The sequence below is a fragment of the Vicugna pacos genome, chromosome 8, assembly GCF_048564905.1.
Source record: "Vicugna pacos chromosome 8, VicPac4, whole genome shotgun sequence".
Taxonomy (NCBI): Eukaryota; Metazoa; Chordata; class Mammalia; order Artiodactyla; family Camelidae; genus Vicugna; species Vicugna pacos.
Window position 1 is genome coordinate 51,682,545 of NC_132994.1, and position 16,306 is coordinate 51,698,850.

A 16,306-nucleotide genomic window follows, 5' to 3' on the forward strand; every position below is an offset into this window, starting at 1 on the left:
GAAACAATGTACTAATGTACAGGAGGGAGGCGGGCAGGGCACAACCCCCGTAGGAATGACACAGCAACTGAGGACAGGACATACCGGTTACAACCAGGATGGAAGATTTGACTTCCAGTATACCTGAAGCCTCATGCTACACCCACAGGCACCATGACAGTTCCTAGGCTGACCATAAAAGGTCCAAAAGTGAGTGGGGGCCTGATTCATGGAAATCCCTGCCTCTTCCTCAAGATAATTGGTTGGAATAATCCTCCTATTTGTTAGTATGTGAAATTACCGAGCTCATAAAAACTAACAACTCTGCACCTCGTAGTCACTCTCTCTTTTGCCTTCTGAGATGGCCTTTTCTCTGTCTATGGAGTGTGTATCTACTTTTACTTTAAACTAAATACTCCCGCACCTCTCAGTCTCTCTTCCTCCTGCCTTTTAAGATGGCCCACATTCCACCTATGGAGTGTGTACCTCCTAAGCTGCTCTCCCTTCTGAGTGTGACAGACCACACTCTGCCTATGGCGTGTGTATCTCTCTGAATAAACCTGCTTTCCCTTTACTATGCCTTGCTCTTGAATCTTTTCCTGCATGAAGCAAGAAGTATTCTCCAACAACACCAGAGCCTAAGCTTCCTAGGGGATGGGAAAACCCCATCTCTAGCCCACTTAGCCTGCCTGTCCCAACTAAGGGAGAGAGAAAAAGGCTGAGAAACACTTGTGAAGGGCACAGCCCAGGGGCCCAAGCCCACTACAAGACAGAGATTTAATCATTGGGCTATGTAAGACTTCCCCTCCCCCCACGCTTACTACCACATCAACCTGGCATTTCTGGTCTACTGAGCACATACCAGCAGCGAGAAAGTCTTCAGGTGGACAGTTGCAGTTCATTCGGTAGAATGCCATCCATCAGCTTAAACTGGAGCTGGTGGGACACTGACAGCCTCTCTTATAATGCCTGAGCTGACTCCCCTAATCCCTAATGTTACCCAAAACCTGGGTTTGCCAAAAGACACAATAAAACCAAAGAGCAGGAGAAGGAAGGATTCTTTTACTTGCAACAGGTAAGAAGAAAGTAGGGGATATTTCCCAAAGCAATGTCTCCTCAACAGCAAAACTGGGGAAGTTTTAAGCTAAGGGTGCGATCATATTTATGAAGGGGCTAAATTAAAGGAGAATTCAGTAAAGCACTGGGGCAAAGATTGACAGAGTCCAGGCTCTAGCTGATTGAAGTCATGAGGGTCAGCAAAACTCAATGTCATCCTGTCTTAGGTTCCAGTTGCTCCAGTGGTTAAGTGCTCAAAGAGATTTGGATCCCACAAAACAGCTCAAGAATGCACTTCCAGCAGATCTTTACCTTTGAAACAAAACTTGGAGTCTTTACTACTGACATATTGTCTCCGATGTGATTATCTTCCTGGCCTGGTAATAGCTATTTGTACTTACGTTCTTTTGTTCCCTTAAAACCATTAACTACTGAGATCTGTTGTTCTGCAAGGACAAGTGTTGTGGCTGGGCTTAGATCACAAAATGGCTTAGGACTGAAATGGCTTATCTTATGTTAAGAAAGTTACGTCTGGTTCTTTTCCTCTGGGGATCCCCATCCTCCCTGCCTACAGGTACACAAAAGAAACAATAAATATGGCACTGAAGGAATTAGACTAATTCCTGCCTCAGCACTGCCACTAGCTTGCTGCGGTACATTAGTTAGTTTATTTCCCTTATCAGTTATCTCCTCAGTTGACCCAACTGATCCGGCAGATTTAAGGCAGCTCAACAAAATATTAATCTCAGAGTGGTTTTGAGGATGAGATAAGATGAGCATCTGAGGTCAGCTGGTGAACTCTGAAGAACCATTTAAATAGGTGTGTATATCTGTATGCATACACACATGTGTTTGTACAATATTGTGATTTATAATTAGAAATATGTATTTGGTCTTTGTCCCCTGCAGACCTTTTGAAATCCTTGGCATTTTCTGTGATAAGAGCAATAAAGATCTCCTTTGTTTTGTTACTGAGGTGACTTTTGGAAAGCACCTAAAGATGGCAGCTGGTTGCCAGGAGGACCAAGCACGTAATTAGAAGCGTGAAATTTTCAGTCTCCCCAACCCTTCTCCTCCAAAGAGGGGAGAGGAACTAAAGACTGAGTTCAATCACAAATGGTCAATGATTTAATCCATCATGTCTACGTAATGATGGGTTCAGAGAGCTTTCAGGTTTGCGAACACATGGACATGTTGCAGAGGGGATGCTCCAGGAAGACATTTGAAGCTCAGAGCCTCTTCCCCTACCTCACCCTATGTAGCTTTTCCATCTAGCTGTTTCTGAGTTGTATCTTTGTGTCACAAACTCGTAATCAAGTAAAAAATGTTTCTCTGAGTTCTGTGAGCAGCTCTAGGAAATTCATGGAACCCAAGGAGAAGGTCCTTGAAACCTCGGATCTATAGCCACTTGGTCAGAAGCACAGGTTGAAGGAGAATTAAACGACCACATTTAGGCTAACAGATTGCTTATTCTTATGCTTGCCCTTAAAACAGTCAACTGACCTAACTGACCATTTGCTACTCACAGCTCCAGGCCCATTGTTAAAATAAAGCTATTAACTTTACTGTTTCTGCTTTATTCCAGTAATCGAAAGTAATAACCATACTTGTTTCTGAGTTGTTCTCCAGGGAGAAGGTCACCAAACTGTAACCTTACAAAATAGGCTAAATACAAAGAAGACCACTCCTTGGGCACTTATGAGATAAAGAGCCGGAAAAAGTGACAACCGCTGGCTTCTATAGAATTTGTTGCCTGGAGACAACATGACGCCACTCTTAAGTCTTATGACAAGAAAATGATTCTGTTGATTGTTACTGATGCTTTATTGTTTAAGCTATGTAGAATTTAATCACCCCACCCCATTCCCAAGGTGGGGTCACAGTTTTGAAGGCACTAGCCTGCTGTGAGTCCCCTTTGCCTGGCTAAATAATAAAGCTGTCTCTTTTCTTCTAAGCTCCAAGTCCCTGTCTCTGAGTTTCAATTTGGCTTGTCAGGGAAGGGAGCCAATCTTTTGGCAACAAGGTGATCACCTGGGCTTGCTACCAGAGTCTGATATAGAGAGAGGGCAGTCTTATGGGATCTGACACTATCTTCAGGTAGAATGCCAGAACTGATTTGAATTGTAGGACACCCAGCTGGTGTCAGAGAATTGCTTGGTGGTGTGGGGGAAAAAAAACCCACATCAAAATCAGATGTCAGAATTATAGTTGGTAATCAGAATGTTGCTGAAAAATCAGCTTCTGCACCATGGAAAGCTAATTCATACTTGGAGGCAGAGTTTTAGGAGCAAAGGAAAGAGCAGCTTTGCCCAGCAAAGGGAGTCACAGCAGGGTAATGACTTAACGACTGTGAGCTCATCTTAGGGTTGGGGTCTTGAGGTTTTACAGAAAAACTAGATGGAACAGAAAAGGTGATAACAATCAGGGCATTTTACAGGGTGCTACTTTCCTCTTAACCTCAATGAATCTTCAGGAGGAACTCCGGAGGGTCTGTCCATTCTTCTGAGATTATCAGCCTATTATGTTCTTCCCGGAGCATAGCCTCTGAGTTAAAGTTATTCTCAGTAAAGAATGAATCAGCAAACAGTTTTGCATCAGGGAAGTCAGTTTGTTAGTTTGCTTTAAGAAGTGGGGTCAGAGTCAGAATTGTAGTGTGTGATGAAAGATTAGAAATCTGTCTCAGTATTGCTACTAAGTATGTACACCTGGATATTAATACTTAATGGCTGGAACACTGTGTCAATTTCCTTACTGACATTGATCTGATTGATGAAGTTGTTTACATTATAAGTGATAAGGAAAAGCCGGGCTGGGCTAACAAGATAACTCACAAATCTAAGTGGAACAAGTGCCGGATTACTGATCTGAGTTCTGCTAGGCTGACCTGTAAATCTAAGTTAATAAGTGTCGGTTTGCTGATTCCCTGTTCATGTTTTTTTGGGGTTTTTTTTTTTTTTTTTTTTGCTAGCCAGCTGGATTTTCAAAGAGACATATCTGGCCTTGAAATGTTGGTTTGCTGCCTCCCTGCCTCTACTTTTGTAATACTGATGCTGCTAAAGCTGTTCCATGCCTACTGGCCGAACACTCCAAGCTTGTAATTAACCCTATAAAACCTCATGCACACGTCTTGGAGGTGCTCAGAACTTCAGAGCAGAAGCCCCTCTGAGCCCGCCGGCGTAATAAATCTGAGTACTCCAACCCTCTGAGTGGTGCTTATTTCTTGGCTGGCCTGTCGTTTCCGTAACATAAGAACATATATATTTGCCATAGGACTTAATAAAAAAAATTTTTAATATAGCCTCAAATCATTATTATGTGGCCTGAACTGGCTCTCATGAAAAAAAATTTATTTTGCCTACTAGTGAATTATACTCTGCTGCCTCAGATATACTAGTTGAAGACAGAAAAGTGACTTCACTTTCCAAAGAAAGAATTTAGATGAGGAAGACACAGATGTGAGGACTGAGTCTGGCAGAGATCCTCATTTATAAGTCATGGTAAATAAAATGAGAGTTGAAAAGAGAAGGGTGAGAGACAAAAAAAAAAAGTCAAGGAGATAAAAGGGGGATATTAAGAGCTAAGGGGCAAAACAACTTTCAGAGGGGCACTGATGAGTCATGGTGAATAAGAGCTGAGGACACTCACGAGATTTGGTAATTCTGCAGTTTCCAGTACTAGAGAAGGGGCAGAGGTCGGCTTATGTAAGATACACAAGGTAAGGGGTGGTGAGGGTGCTGGGGCCACCAGGTACTCATGCAACCTCCAGACAACTGTCTAAGAGAGAGAAGACAGAAGCCTAGAAAGAACCAACCTAGGCCATCAGGGAGGAAGAAACCCATATCCTGCACAAACAGAGGAGTCAGGGGCACAGGTACAATCCTAGAATTTAAGTGTCATAGTCCCTGGGGAAAATTCCAAGAATGATGAAAGCAGAGAGACCAAGGGCATATTCTGCTGCTCAGAGGGTCTCCTGCTTCCTGGAACTGGATTAAATTAAACTGAGTGGAAAGAAATCCCTGGGAAAAGTCTAGGAAGGCAATGGCCATATCTTTTGTGGGAAGAAATGTGTCCCCAAACTCAAAATGATCCTCAACCTCTCCCTCACATTCTAGAGAAACCCACTCACTCTTAGGTGTGTCTCTTCCCAGAGTTAATAAGTGACCAACCAGGAAAAGGACTCAGGGCGCCAGGTCAAGTGACCAAAGATAATTGGGAGGAATGTGACAGGGTGGCCTTCTCTAAGGGACTTTCTAGTCTGGCACAGGTTACAACAAATCCCTGAGGATGAGGAGGCTTAACCAAGACTGGGTAGATTTTAGGATAGAATAATTTCAGAAGGAAAAAACATGTGATCTGAAGGAGACCATTTATTCTTCTTTCTTTTTAAATTTCCATTCTAAGTACCTAATTTCCATACAAATAGACTATAAGAGTAGAAAAGATAACAAAACAATTTTAATTAGTTAAAAAGCTATACATAATTCCTTTCAAAAATACCCTTGTTTTTTAACTTCCTATAGCTTAATTGACTAGGATCAAATACTGTCTGCATTTTCAATGCTTACCCTATGCATATACAAATGAGAGTTTCAATATTTGCATATCAGAGCAGGATTCTTCCCACTTAAATACACATTGCACTCTACACAGATATACTGACACATACTTAGTGCACCTACATGGAAGATGAATGCAACATCCAGGCATAAGCTTGTGCTCTATAGGGAATTCGTAAAATGTCAAATGTGGACACCTATCCATTGCTTTTTAAATCTTCTTAAGTTTGTTGCTTCAGCAAATTAATACCATCACTTCTACACAGACACTAAGGGCTCTCTCTTTTTCTTCCCTCTTGTTGCCAGGCTAATCAGGCAAGTGTGGCGGTGAAAAGGATCATTGTCGTCGCCCGGGTCCCTGCCCTAAGCGCGGAGGGTCCCTCTCAAACACTCTTCCATACAGGGCCAAAACCAAGACAGGCAAAGGGGTTTGTCCTCGGCTCTGCAGACGTCCATCTCTTGAAACCTGATCAAAGAAAGCAAAGGATGAATTCCACTGCAGAGTTGATGTCCAGCCCAGAGGACTTCTCTGACAATATCAGTCTAAAAATAGCATGAAATAGTCAAAAGCACATAAAACTTGGTGTCAAAACTTGGTGTTTCAGATCTAAAGGTCTAATATCAGAAGGACTTTGAATGAACATGCAGCAAATAAATCTGTTGCACTGGAGGTTAAGATAATGTATGAAAAAGAGTTCTTTTAACTCAAAAAACACTATGCAAAGTATCAATTATTACTATCATAATTATAACTTTTCAGAATAATACATCCATGAAATAAGTTGAAGATGCATTATTTAATGTATTGAACTTGGACCTGCTCCACCATGCAAATAAAGGGAACATTGGTTATTGGCCATCATCTGCAATCAGTGTTTTTATTTTAATTCCTCCATAACCTGCTTGTTGACTTGGATCTCAAACTCATATTTAGGTAGAAAAATAAACCCCAAATCCTCCATCACAGACTGAAGACAATCTAGAATCACAACTTGTCTTCCATATCATAGTTTCTTTAAAGTGTTCTTATATGTTACCTTCCCCCCCAGGAAAAACAAACAAACAAACAAAGTGTTTTTGTATGATGTGAACCACAATACTGCGATATGGTCTCATTATCTCAAAGATTTTCATTATGCCAGTCTACGCAAGCTGGTCAAAGGAATTTATCCTCCTGAAAACCTCCTACCTTATAATGTGTTTCAGAGGCAAGCTGACTCCCACTAAGGAGGATCTGTGGGAAAACATAACTTGTTCCAAATGTGCCACTGAGGGAGAATTCCTCAAACTTGGTAAAAGCTGACCCCACAGGCTCCCCACAAGTTCTCAGTTCAGTGGTTTGACATTTCAGTAACGTGCATATCTATGTAGGAAAAGAAGAGAAGTGATCAGAAATCTTGGAAATATTTTCTCAGCTAAAATACACAATTTCAAGGAATAGAGGAATATTTGCTAGGTTGCCTCTTAAGCAGATTTTTTTTAACTTCAGGTCATCATCTATTAGTGAATCCTAAAATTAATTTAGTGTGTCAAGATTAACTCTTTTTTTTAATGAAGCAAAATGCAATAGACAAGAATTTTCAAAATCAGAGTGCCTTGGACATAATTAGAACTATTTCTAATTCTGATTTGAATTATTTTATAAAATGTTTCAGTTAGGTATTTCTTTTAACTCAGTCATACATCTTAGATACAATGAGTTATGATGGGAAATGAACTTCTTGCTCCCAGACTCTAGTTGAAGACAGTTTGAAAAACACAGCTCTAAAGTAACCTGACAGAAAAAGAGAATACATGGGAGTTTCAGCTTTTTAAACTTGAACTCAGTCTACTAAGAACTAATCAATCTGCTTCATGTTTTCACTTTGCAGCCAAGGGCACTAATTTTGTCCTTGCTAAGACTGAACAAATAATAAAGTGTTCTGGGGGGAACAGTTCAGTGAAAAATGTAACACTATTCCAAATAACTGAATCCAGCACAATTCTTAAAGAAATGCAATGATGACCTAGGAGGGAAAAAAACTAGTTAAAAAGAAAAAACTGAACTCTAACCAATTCGAGGGTTTCTACCTGTAAGTAATACTGGCCTTCTACTGTGTGCAGTCCATCAAAAGCACCAAGTGCATACACCTCATCTGTTCGCTTCTCAGACATTCTATAAGTTAAGTGACAACACAGGTCTTTCTGACAAACTGTGTAATTTCCTGCATTTCTCTTCAGCTCGGTGAAGGTGAACTCATCAAAATAAATCATCCCTGGAAAATTCAACTGCTCAGATGAGAATGGCTTGACAGCTCTGGCATATGCACTCCAGTCAACAGCTGCAGGGGAGATGGTTTCTCTTCGAGGCCAGGACTTCAGTTCTGAGAGCATCAGCTGGCCACTCTCTGTTTCCATGTCATAGTGATACACCTTGACGGCGTCTGGTGCATAGATTCCACTCCCTAAGGGTGACATAAAGAAACACAAAGATTACTTTCAAAGTTTGCATGGTGACAAACTAATGGAATCTTTCCCATAAGAGATGAAATATAAAATGATGACAGCATAAGCATTTTCAAGATAAATAAGGAGATAGCTCTCACCTTGGCCTAAATCCCAGTTTGACTCTGCTTCCCCAAAGGGGACTGCTGGCATTGAAACCATTATTTGACTTGGATGGCTTATTTCATTTACTTAAGCTCCCTTTTCTTTAGCCAACTTAACGACAAACTAGAAAATGTCCCAAATAGGAAGAATAATTTTAGCTCCCCATGGACCTCTCTAAATTATTTATGTTTGAGATTCTTCATCTGTATCAAAGAACAACAAAGCAATCAGGAGGGGAGCCTGCTTTACATTGAACATATCCTTTACACATAAAAGATAAACTCTAAAAACCTGATTAAGTCTTAAGTGATTTTATCATCTCAACAGCAATATTTATTTCGATATTACTAATGGATGTTGACTACAACGTTCCTTAGATCTGGCTTTGTTTTTTATTAATGTCACTTGGCTTCTCTCTAATTCCAATTTCCCCTCATGTGAAATTGAGAATATAATGTTTGCCTCCTTCTTTATCCACAGGAATAATGTTCCTTAAATAGAAATTCATATAGAAATCCACGTTACTATTCATTTTGTGGCATTAGAGTTAATAAAAGAATCATTAAAGAAAAGCATGGCTTGAAAAGATACCTACACCACAATGTTCACAGTGGCATTATATACAATAGCCAAGACATGGAAGCAACCTAAATGTCTGTCAACAGATGATTGGATAAAGAAGTTGTGGTATATATACACAATGGAATACTACTCAGCCATAAAAAAGAATTAAGTAGTGCAATTTGTAGCAACATGGATGGACCTGGAGATTGTCATACTAAGTAAAGCAAGGCAGAAAGAGAGAAAAATACTATATGATATCACTTATATGTGGAATCTAAAACAATGACACAAATGAACTTATTTACAAAACAAACAGACCCACAGAAGTAGAAAACAAACTTATTATTACCAGGGGGAAGGAGAGTGTGGAAGGATAAATTGGGATTTGGGGATTTTCAGAAACTAGCTATTATATATGAAATAGATAAACAAGTTCCTACTGTATAGCACAGGGAACTATATTCAATAACTTGTAATAGCCTATAATGAAAAAGAGTATGAAAAGGAATATATATACATGCACAACTGAATCACTATGCTATACACCAGAAATTAACACAACTTTGTAAACTGACTATATTTCAATTAAAAACAAAAAAAGAAGAAGAAAGAAAGTAAAGTGCACTTAATGATTGAAGCTGTCCCAAGAGTGTGGCTGCCACTTGGGGCAGACTGGTGGGAGGTACCTGTCATGTGCATGCTGGTGTTGTGGGTGTTTGCAGCGAGCAGGTTGACTCCCATGGCTCGAGCCCACGCTGAGTGGAAGGGGACAGCCGAGAGGAGGGGCAGCGTATTGTACCAGGCCGTGGGGTAGACAACGCTGTCAACTTGAAACTCCTCCACCACCACCACAGCTGGCTCATGAGAAAAAATGTCAAAGCAAGTGAAAATGCCAAACTTCCCAAAAGGAGTGTCGAAAGTCACAAATTCTGAATTTTTGGGGAAATCAAATTGAATTTCAGGTGCAAAAAGATTGTACTGTTAACAAAAGCAAAGAATAGGAAAATGAGTAAGAAAGCTGACAAATAGAAGTGATCAATACCCGTAAAATCTTTTTTCCCATGTATGTTGATGTGTGTATTTAAAATTGTTACACATAAACTTGTGTAAATCATACCCAATATACTTCAGTCTATAAGTTTCTTTACTGTGATATTAATCAAACACTTCATTTTCCCACAACCCATGAATCAACCAATGAGATCTTATATAGAAATGAAATTTAAAAGGGGAATATTTCTGTCTTAAAGTCACAGGTTGAAATTTTGAACCTCACAAGTTTCAGATGCTTTTCTATTGTATTCTTTAAATGTCAGCAGCACTGCCCCTGTGAAGTCTAACACATTAATCAAATACACTTGGTCATATCTCCCCCTGGTATTGCTAGGTTTATATAAGTGAAGTACATTTAAAATCAATTTAAACAATGCAATAGCTAAACTTTGTTAATTAGGAAGCCATTAACAATTTTTTTTCAGCCTGATTATTACTCCTAAACTCCACTTACCCTGGGCTCAGGAGTACAGTGTTATGCTTTGCTCAGGTTTTTATTTGGCCTGATGTGTGCCTAAGTGTTCAGACAACACTCCTTCCTCACCCCTCCCCAGTGAGGATCCCAAGCTCCTCCACCCTCCACTTAGATGGCAGCCCATTCCTCATCCCCAGGTGACGGACTCAAAGAGAGCGTGTGGCCTCCGTTCCTGGGAGTCAAGGAATGAAAAGGCCTTTGCACAGTTTCTAAGGAAGAGAAATGCAGTCTTCTTCCGGATTTTGTTGCTATAAGGATGGGTGCTCTGTGACCAGCAGCTGTGTGGCTTCTAAAAGGACAGTCAGCCTGAGAAAAACCTGTAACAAAGAGCTAAGATCTAGAGGGGTGATGACATCTTTGGGGCCTCGGAGGGACAGACTGCGTCGGAAATCAGAACTGCCCTTTCTATGATTTATATTTTCTCAGGTATCTAAGCATAGAAATTCTGTGGGGGGTTTTTTCCAAGCCAATTTCAGTTGGGGGTTTTCTATCATTGTCACTAATGGAATGAGTGACCAAAGCTTGGTACCAAACGTTAACAAGTTAGGCCCAAAAAACTAACTCTTGTTAAATCATGTGATGAAACAGAGCATTTCCCCCTTCTTTCTCAAGGAATATTAAAATCCTTATGGGGTTACTAGGGTGATTAGCACATCTGTTTTAATATTTTGCCATATTTAATGTTCTGCCATTTTATGACTCACACAAATTCAAAACCCTTATATGCAACCAAAGTAAATTAAATCCCCTTTTCAACTAAATGTAGTAATTAAGAAATGCTTTCAGAACAGTTCTCTCACCAACATTCAACAGACAAGTGTACATACTTATCACAAACAAAAGAAGTAAGTCAAGCTCAGCTGAGGCACATGTAATTCTCACCTTATGGTAGCGTGCCACCAGCCTTCCCTCAGAATCGAACACCACATCAGTGTTGTATTGGTAACGACCGTCAGGGGGACACTGAGGGTCACTGGCACTGCATGGCTTCTTGTCCCCAATATTTGCCACGACGTAGATGGAGTTGTTCTTAGCCAGGCAGCTGAGTCTTTCTTGTACTGGGGTGTGGCCAAACCTAATTCAGTAGACATTGCCTTGAACTTAACATGCATTAGTGATTTTTGAACTTCCAAAGTGATACTTTGTTTGCCCATTACCTATGACACGACCATCGTTGGTTAAGAATCAACAGAAAATTATATTTTTCTCCAGATATATGCCCAGAAGTGGGGTTGCTGGATCATATCATAACTCTATTCTTAGTTTTTTAAGGAACCTCCATACTGTCCTTCATCGTGGCTACAACAATTTGCATTCCCACCAACAGTGTAGGAGGGTTCCCTTTTCTCCACACCCTCTCCAGCATTTATCATTTGTGGACTTTTTAATGATGGCCATTCTGACCGGTGTGAGGTGATATCTCATTGTAGTTTTGATTTGCATGTCTCTAACAATTAACGATGTTGACTATTTTTTCACGTGCTTGTTGGCCATCTGGATGTCTTCTTTGGAGAGATGTTTATTTAGGTCTTTTGCCCATTTTCTTGATTGGGTTTCTTGTTGTTTTTTTTTTTTTTTGATATTAAGCTGTATGAGCTGTTAGGGGATGAATTGGGAGTTCAAAATTGGGGAGTGATGGAAATGTTATATATCTAGATTGTGGTGGTGGTTTAACAGGTGCATACACCTATCAAAATTCATCAAATTGTACATCTGAAATATGTGTAGTTTACTGTACAGAAATTAAACCACAATAAAGTTGTTTTAAAAAAAAGAGTCAACAGAAAAGATTTCAAAACTCACATGCAATACAATCTTCATCTTTATGAAAGCTGGTTATTTTTATGTTCTAGACTCCAGATTGTGGTGCAATACTGAAGCACAGAAATGATGGAGGAGGAAGAGGAGAAAGAAGAGAAGCAACACTTTCTCTTATGAGATGCTCCCAGGAAGGCAAATGAAGGGCTTGACATTTAACAGACTCTTCCAGTTGGGAGGACCTTTTCCATAATCCAAGTCCCAGTCCTCCCAGGAGTCAGTAAATAGTTGGTCCCACACAGATCATCTTTTACAGAGAGCAAATGCCGCCTTAGGTACTGGAAATCTTTTTTAAAATAAAAGAAAAATAGCATTTCACTATGCTGCCTCAGAGCCCTTGTCTGTCATTGCAACACGATGGCTTCCCTTCTACTGTAGAAGACCCATGTGAGAAACCCGGAGATAAATACAGACTAGGAAGTTGCTTTTTAGTCGTGCCCAAACCATCCAAATTGGAGATATTTATCCTTGAAATAAAAAGGGATTGAGGTGGGGAACAAGGTGGGACGATAGCTGGCTTAAATATTTGAAAGACTAATTTGAAGATGAGTCGTGTTTATGAATATACAACAGAGGCAGTATAAACAGCAAAGCAAGTTATCGAGAGGTTTTGGTGGAAAATAAGATTAGTATTTCAAGAAATAAGAATATGCTAAGAAGTGGATTCACTAGTTACTGGAAATTTCAGGTATAATATGGTGTTTCCAAGCACTGCGAGTCTGTTCCATTAGCACGGCTCGATGGAAATGGCCGTGTTTGAATTCCAGCCATGCTAATTACCAACTGTGAGACCTTAAGCCCCCTTTTCTTCCTCATATTTAAAATGGGAATTGTTATACCTGCTCCATAAATTGAATGAGATAATGTGCATAGTGCACCATATACAGATTCTGGAACCAAGTAGATGCTCAATAAATAATGGCCATTATGAATTTTGTAACTGTAGCAGCCCAGGACACTGATGACTTGATTGCTCTTAGAGATCCTTCAGGATCTACATTGGTCTCTCAGCCCTCTGCAATTGATGTTGAGTTAATCTTTTAATAGAAAGGACACATTTGTGATGATTGCTTCAGACCCCTTCTTTTATTTTACCTTTGGGAAAAACAGTAATATTGTCAGCATTCCTATTCATTAAGACCTTTAATAAAACTATCATATATTTTATTTTGTTTTTCCTTTTTGGCTAATTAATTGGAACACTTCTATGTTCCCTGTTAGTTCTTCATGGGGAAAGCCCAGAAAAGCATGAGATGCATCAGTACACTGAATGATAGCATTTAAACACAGAGGGATGATCATGTGATCTTTTATTACCATTTTAGGGATAAATGTTGCTAGGGAAGAAGTGGAGGCTTTATTTACCAATATTGCCATTGTATTAAACATTGGATTTCTCCTTTCTACAACACAGAGCTGAAAGCTTGCCATTCGAGTAAGTGTCTGCAAGACTCAGTATTGTTAAAGTTTCATCAGTCACCTACCTTCCCTACTTAACACGATTCGTTGGAGACTAATTATCAGGCTTCAGGACATCTTTCCCCTAGGAAACTCAGTTTTATCAGCATAGGAAAATAGAGTGTATTTTAGTATAAGCTTCCTGAATTACTGCAAATAATGAGCGCTTCCTGCTCTGGGAAAAGCTCCATAATCAAATAGATCTTGAATCAGCGTGGTGACTGTAAACTTAGATTATGCAACATTCAGAGAATATTTTTCCACAGGGGAAAATCCCTAGGGAGACTTGACTCACATAGTAGAGCTCCTATGCTGCAATACTCCAGTCAATTTCAAATGGTCAGTGTCATTAAAGAAGTTCCTCCTGTCGTGCCCTAGATGACAGTTCTGAACAGATGTATGCTAATTTCAAACTAGCAAATTAAATAACTTCATTTTTGTCACTTAAAGGAATAATAAATGAACTATTTTTAAAGGTAGATATGCCTAAAATAATTTATTTTCATAAAGCTTTCTTATGTTTATAAAAATTTTTAAAGAAAGCTATGCCGAAATCACAGCTATAATCAATTACTAAAATTTCTCGAAGGACAAGAAAACAAGAGTTCAGGTCTAGCTCCTTCTGTAAAAAAAAAAAAAAATAATAATAATAATAATAATAATAATAATAGCTAAATTGGAGAGGACAAATAGTGTACAGATTCTATGTGTACTACTTCACTTGACATTCATGTCCACTCTGTAAAGGGAAGCAGGAGAGGAAATTTTACTATGCTTGCTTTACACATAGAGAAACAGAGATGTCAAGTGTTTAGGTTGTCTGCCCCACGTCACTCAGCCAGGAAGTGGCAGAATGTGGTCTCAGAAAAGTGCCTCCTTTTTCAAGTTCTATACAATTTCCATTCACCACACTGAGTACATCACATGCCAGTATGAAAGTCCTCTGGAAACATAAACCCATTCATTTTCTTACCATCCCTACAAGGGAGGCAGATGTTCATGGGTGAACCAACTTACTTATATTTGGGAATACAAGTCCTAGATATCACAACTTTCTCACTTTGTTGAAACTCAGTTATGCACATCTATTATAAAAACTGTGTGTATACATACTATTAATTAAAGAAAACTACAATAAATAACCAACCAAACATCATCATCTCAAGTCATTTACCAAACAGGAGGCATGCCAGATGGTACACATTTGAAGAATTAAAGGGGTCTAAGTCCAATGGCATGGACTGATTATTTATCAGGAAGAATACTAGTCAAGCTTACTGAATTTGCCATTTTACAATATCACAAATTTTGTTTAAAGATCAAAGGGTCACAAAGACCTAAATAGACATTTCTCCAAAGAAGACATACAGACAGCCAATAGGTACATGAAAGGATGCTCAACATCACTAATTATCAGGTAAATGCAGATGAAAATTGCAGTGAGGTATCACCTTACACCAGTCAGAATGGCCACCATTTAAAAGTCCACAAAAGATAAATGCCAGAGAGGGTGTGGAGAAAAGGGAACATTCCTACACTGTTAATGGGAATGTAGTTTTGTGCAGCTAATGTGGAGCTAAAAAACTAAAATAGACTTACCATATGATCCAGCAATCCCACTCTTGGGCATTTATCTGGAGGAAACTCTATTTCAAAAAGATGTGTGCACCCCAGTGTTCATAACAGCACTACTTACAAAGCTGAGACAGGGAAGCAACCTAAACGTCCATCAACAGATGCTTGAATAAAGAAGATGTGATATACATATACAGTGGAATACTACTCAGCCATAAAAAAGAATGGAAATAATGCTATATGCAGCAACCTGGATGGAATTAGAGATTATCATACTAAGTGAAGTAAATCAGACAGAGAAAGAGAAATACCATGTGATATCACTTATATGTGGAATCTAAAAAATTACATAAATGAATCTATTTACAAAACAGAAATAGACTCACAGACATAGAAAATAAACTTATAGTTACCAAAGGGGAAACAGGGGAGGGATAAATTAGAAGTTTGGGATTAGCAGATACAAACTACTATATATAAAATAGATAAACAAGGTCCTACTGTATAGCACAGGGAACTATATTCAATATCTTGTAATAAAATTTAATGAAAAAGAACATATGTATGTTCAACTGAATCACTATGCTGTACACCAGAAACTTACACAACATTGTAAATCAACTCTACGTCAAATAAAAAAAAATCAAAAGGTCATGACATTACCTCTGGGGGTCTCTACATGGAATCCAGTTCACTTCAGGGTCTGGGATATCCTCCAGATAGGGATAAATGGTCTCTCTTGTGAAGACCCAGCCATAAATTCCATCTTCTGGGGTCACGATGATATGTGCGCCCTGCTCAAAACAAGTAGGAGCAAAAAAGTTTCTCCTAAATTCCAAACATTCACATTCTTAGCACGTTTCAAATTTTCTTTCCAACATCCCAGTCAAGGTCAAAAGGCAATACCTTCCTGGCTGCCAATTTAATTGCTTTCTCTAAAACATCGATGTTCTTGCTCATCAGGAGCAAAGTTTCTTCTTTTGACACAGGTGTTTCTGTTCTGTTTGGTAAAATAACAGCATGTTCATATACTGCTGCAATGAAAGTGTCCAGCGCACTGACACTCAGGACAAAGAGGGCCAAAACTGCCACATATTTTGGAAAATATGATATAATCATAGCTAAAGTTGAGTGTACTTTGAGAAAACAAACTCAGATTTTTTATATTTTGTATCACTGGAAA

General features: G+C 39.2%; 1 protein-coding gene across 3 annotated transcripts; it reads right to left on the reverse strand.

Annotated features, from left to right (window-relative positions):
• Positions 1-5,394: 5,394 nt before the first annotated feature.
• VNN3 (vascular non-inflammatory molecule 3) lies at positions 5,395-16,306 on the reverse strand. Of its 3 annotated transcripts, none has more exons than XM_072965886.1 (7): positions 16,030-16,306; positions 15,787-15,917; positions 11,155-11,347; positions 9,431-9,602; positions 7,662-8,035; positions 6,781-6,954; positions 5,395-6,057 (listed from the first exon to the last, which is right to left on the reverse strand). In XM_072965886.1, the coding sequence occupies exons 1-7, from the start codon at positions 16,240-16,242 to the stop codon at positions 5,929-5,931; spliced, it is 1,386 nt and encodes a 461-aa protein (XP_072821987.1). In that variant the 5' UTR covers positions 16,243-16,306; the 3' UTR covers positions 5,395-5,928. The 3 variants fall into 3 exon arrangements, with proteins under 3 accessions (XP_072821987.1, XP_031535907.1, XP_031535908.2); XM_031680047.2 differs by having other exon boundaries at positions 9,431-9,722; XM_031680048.2 differs by lacking the exon at positions 5,395-6,057 and having other exon boundaries at positions 6,789-6,954; positions 7,679-8,035; positions 9,431-9,722.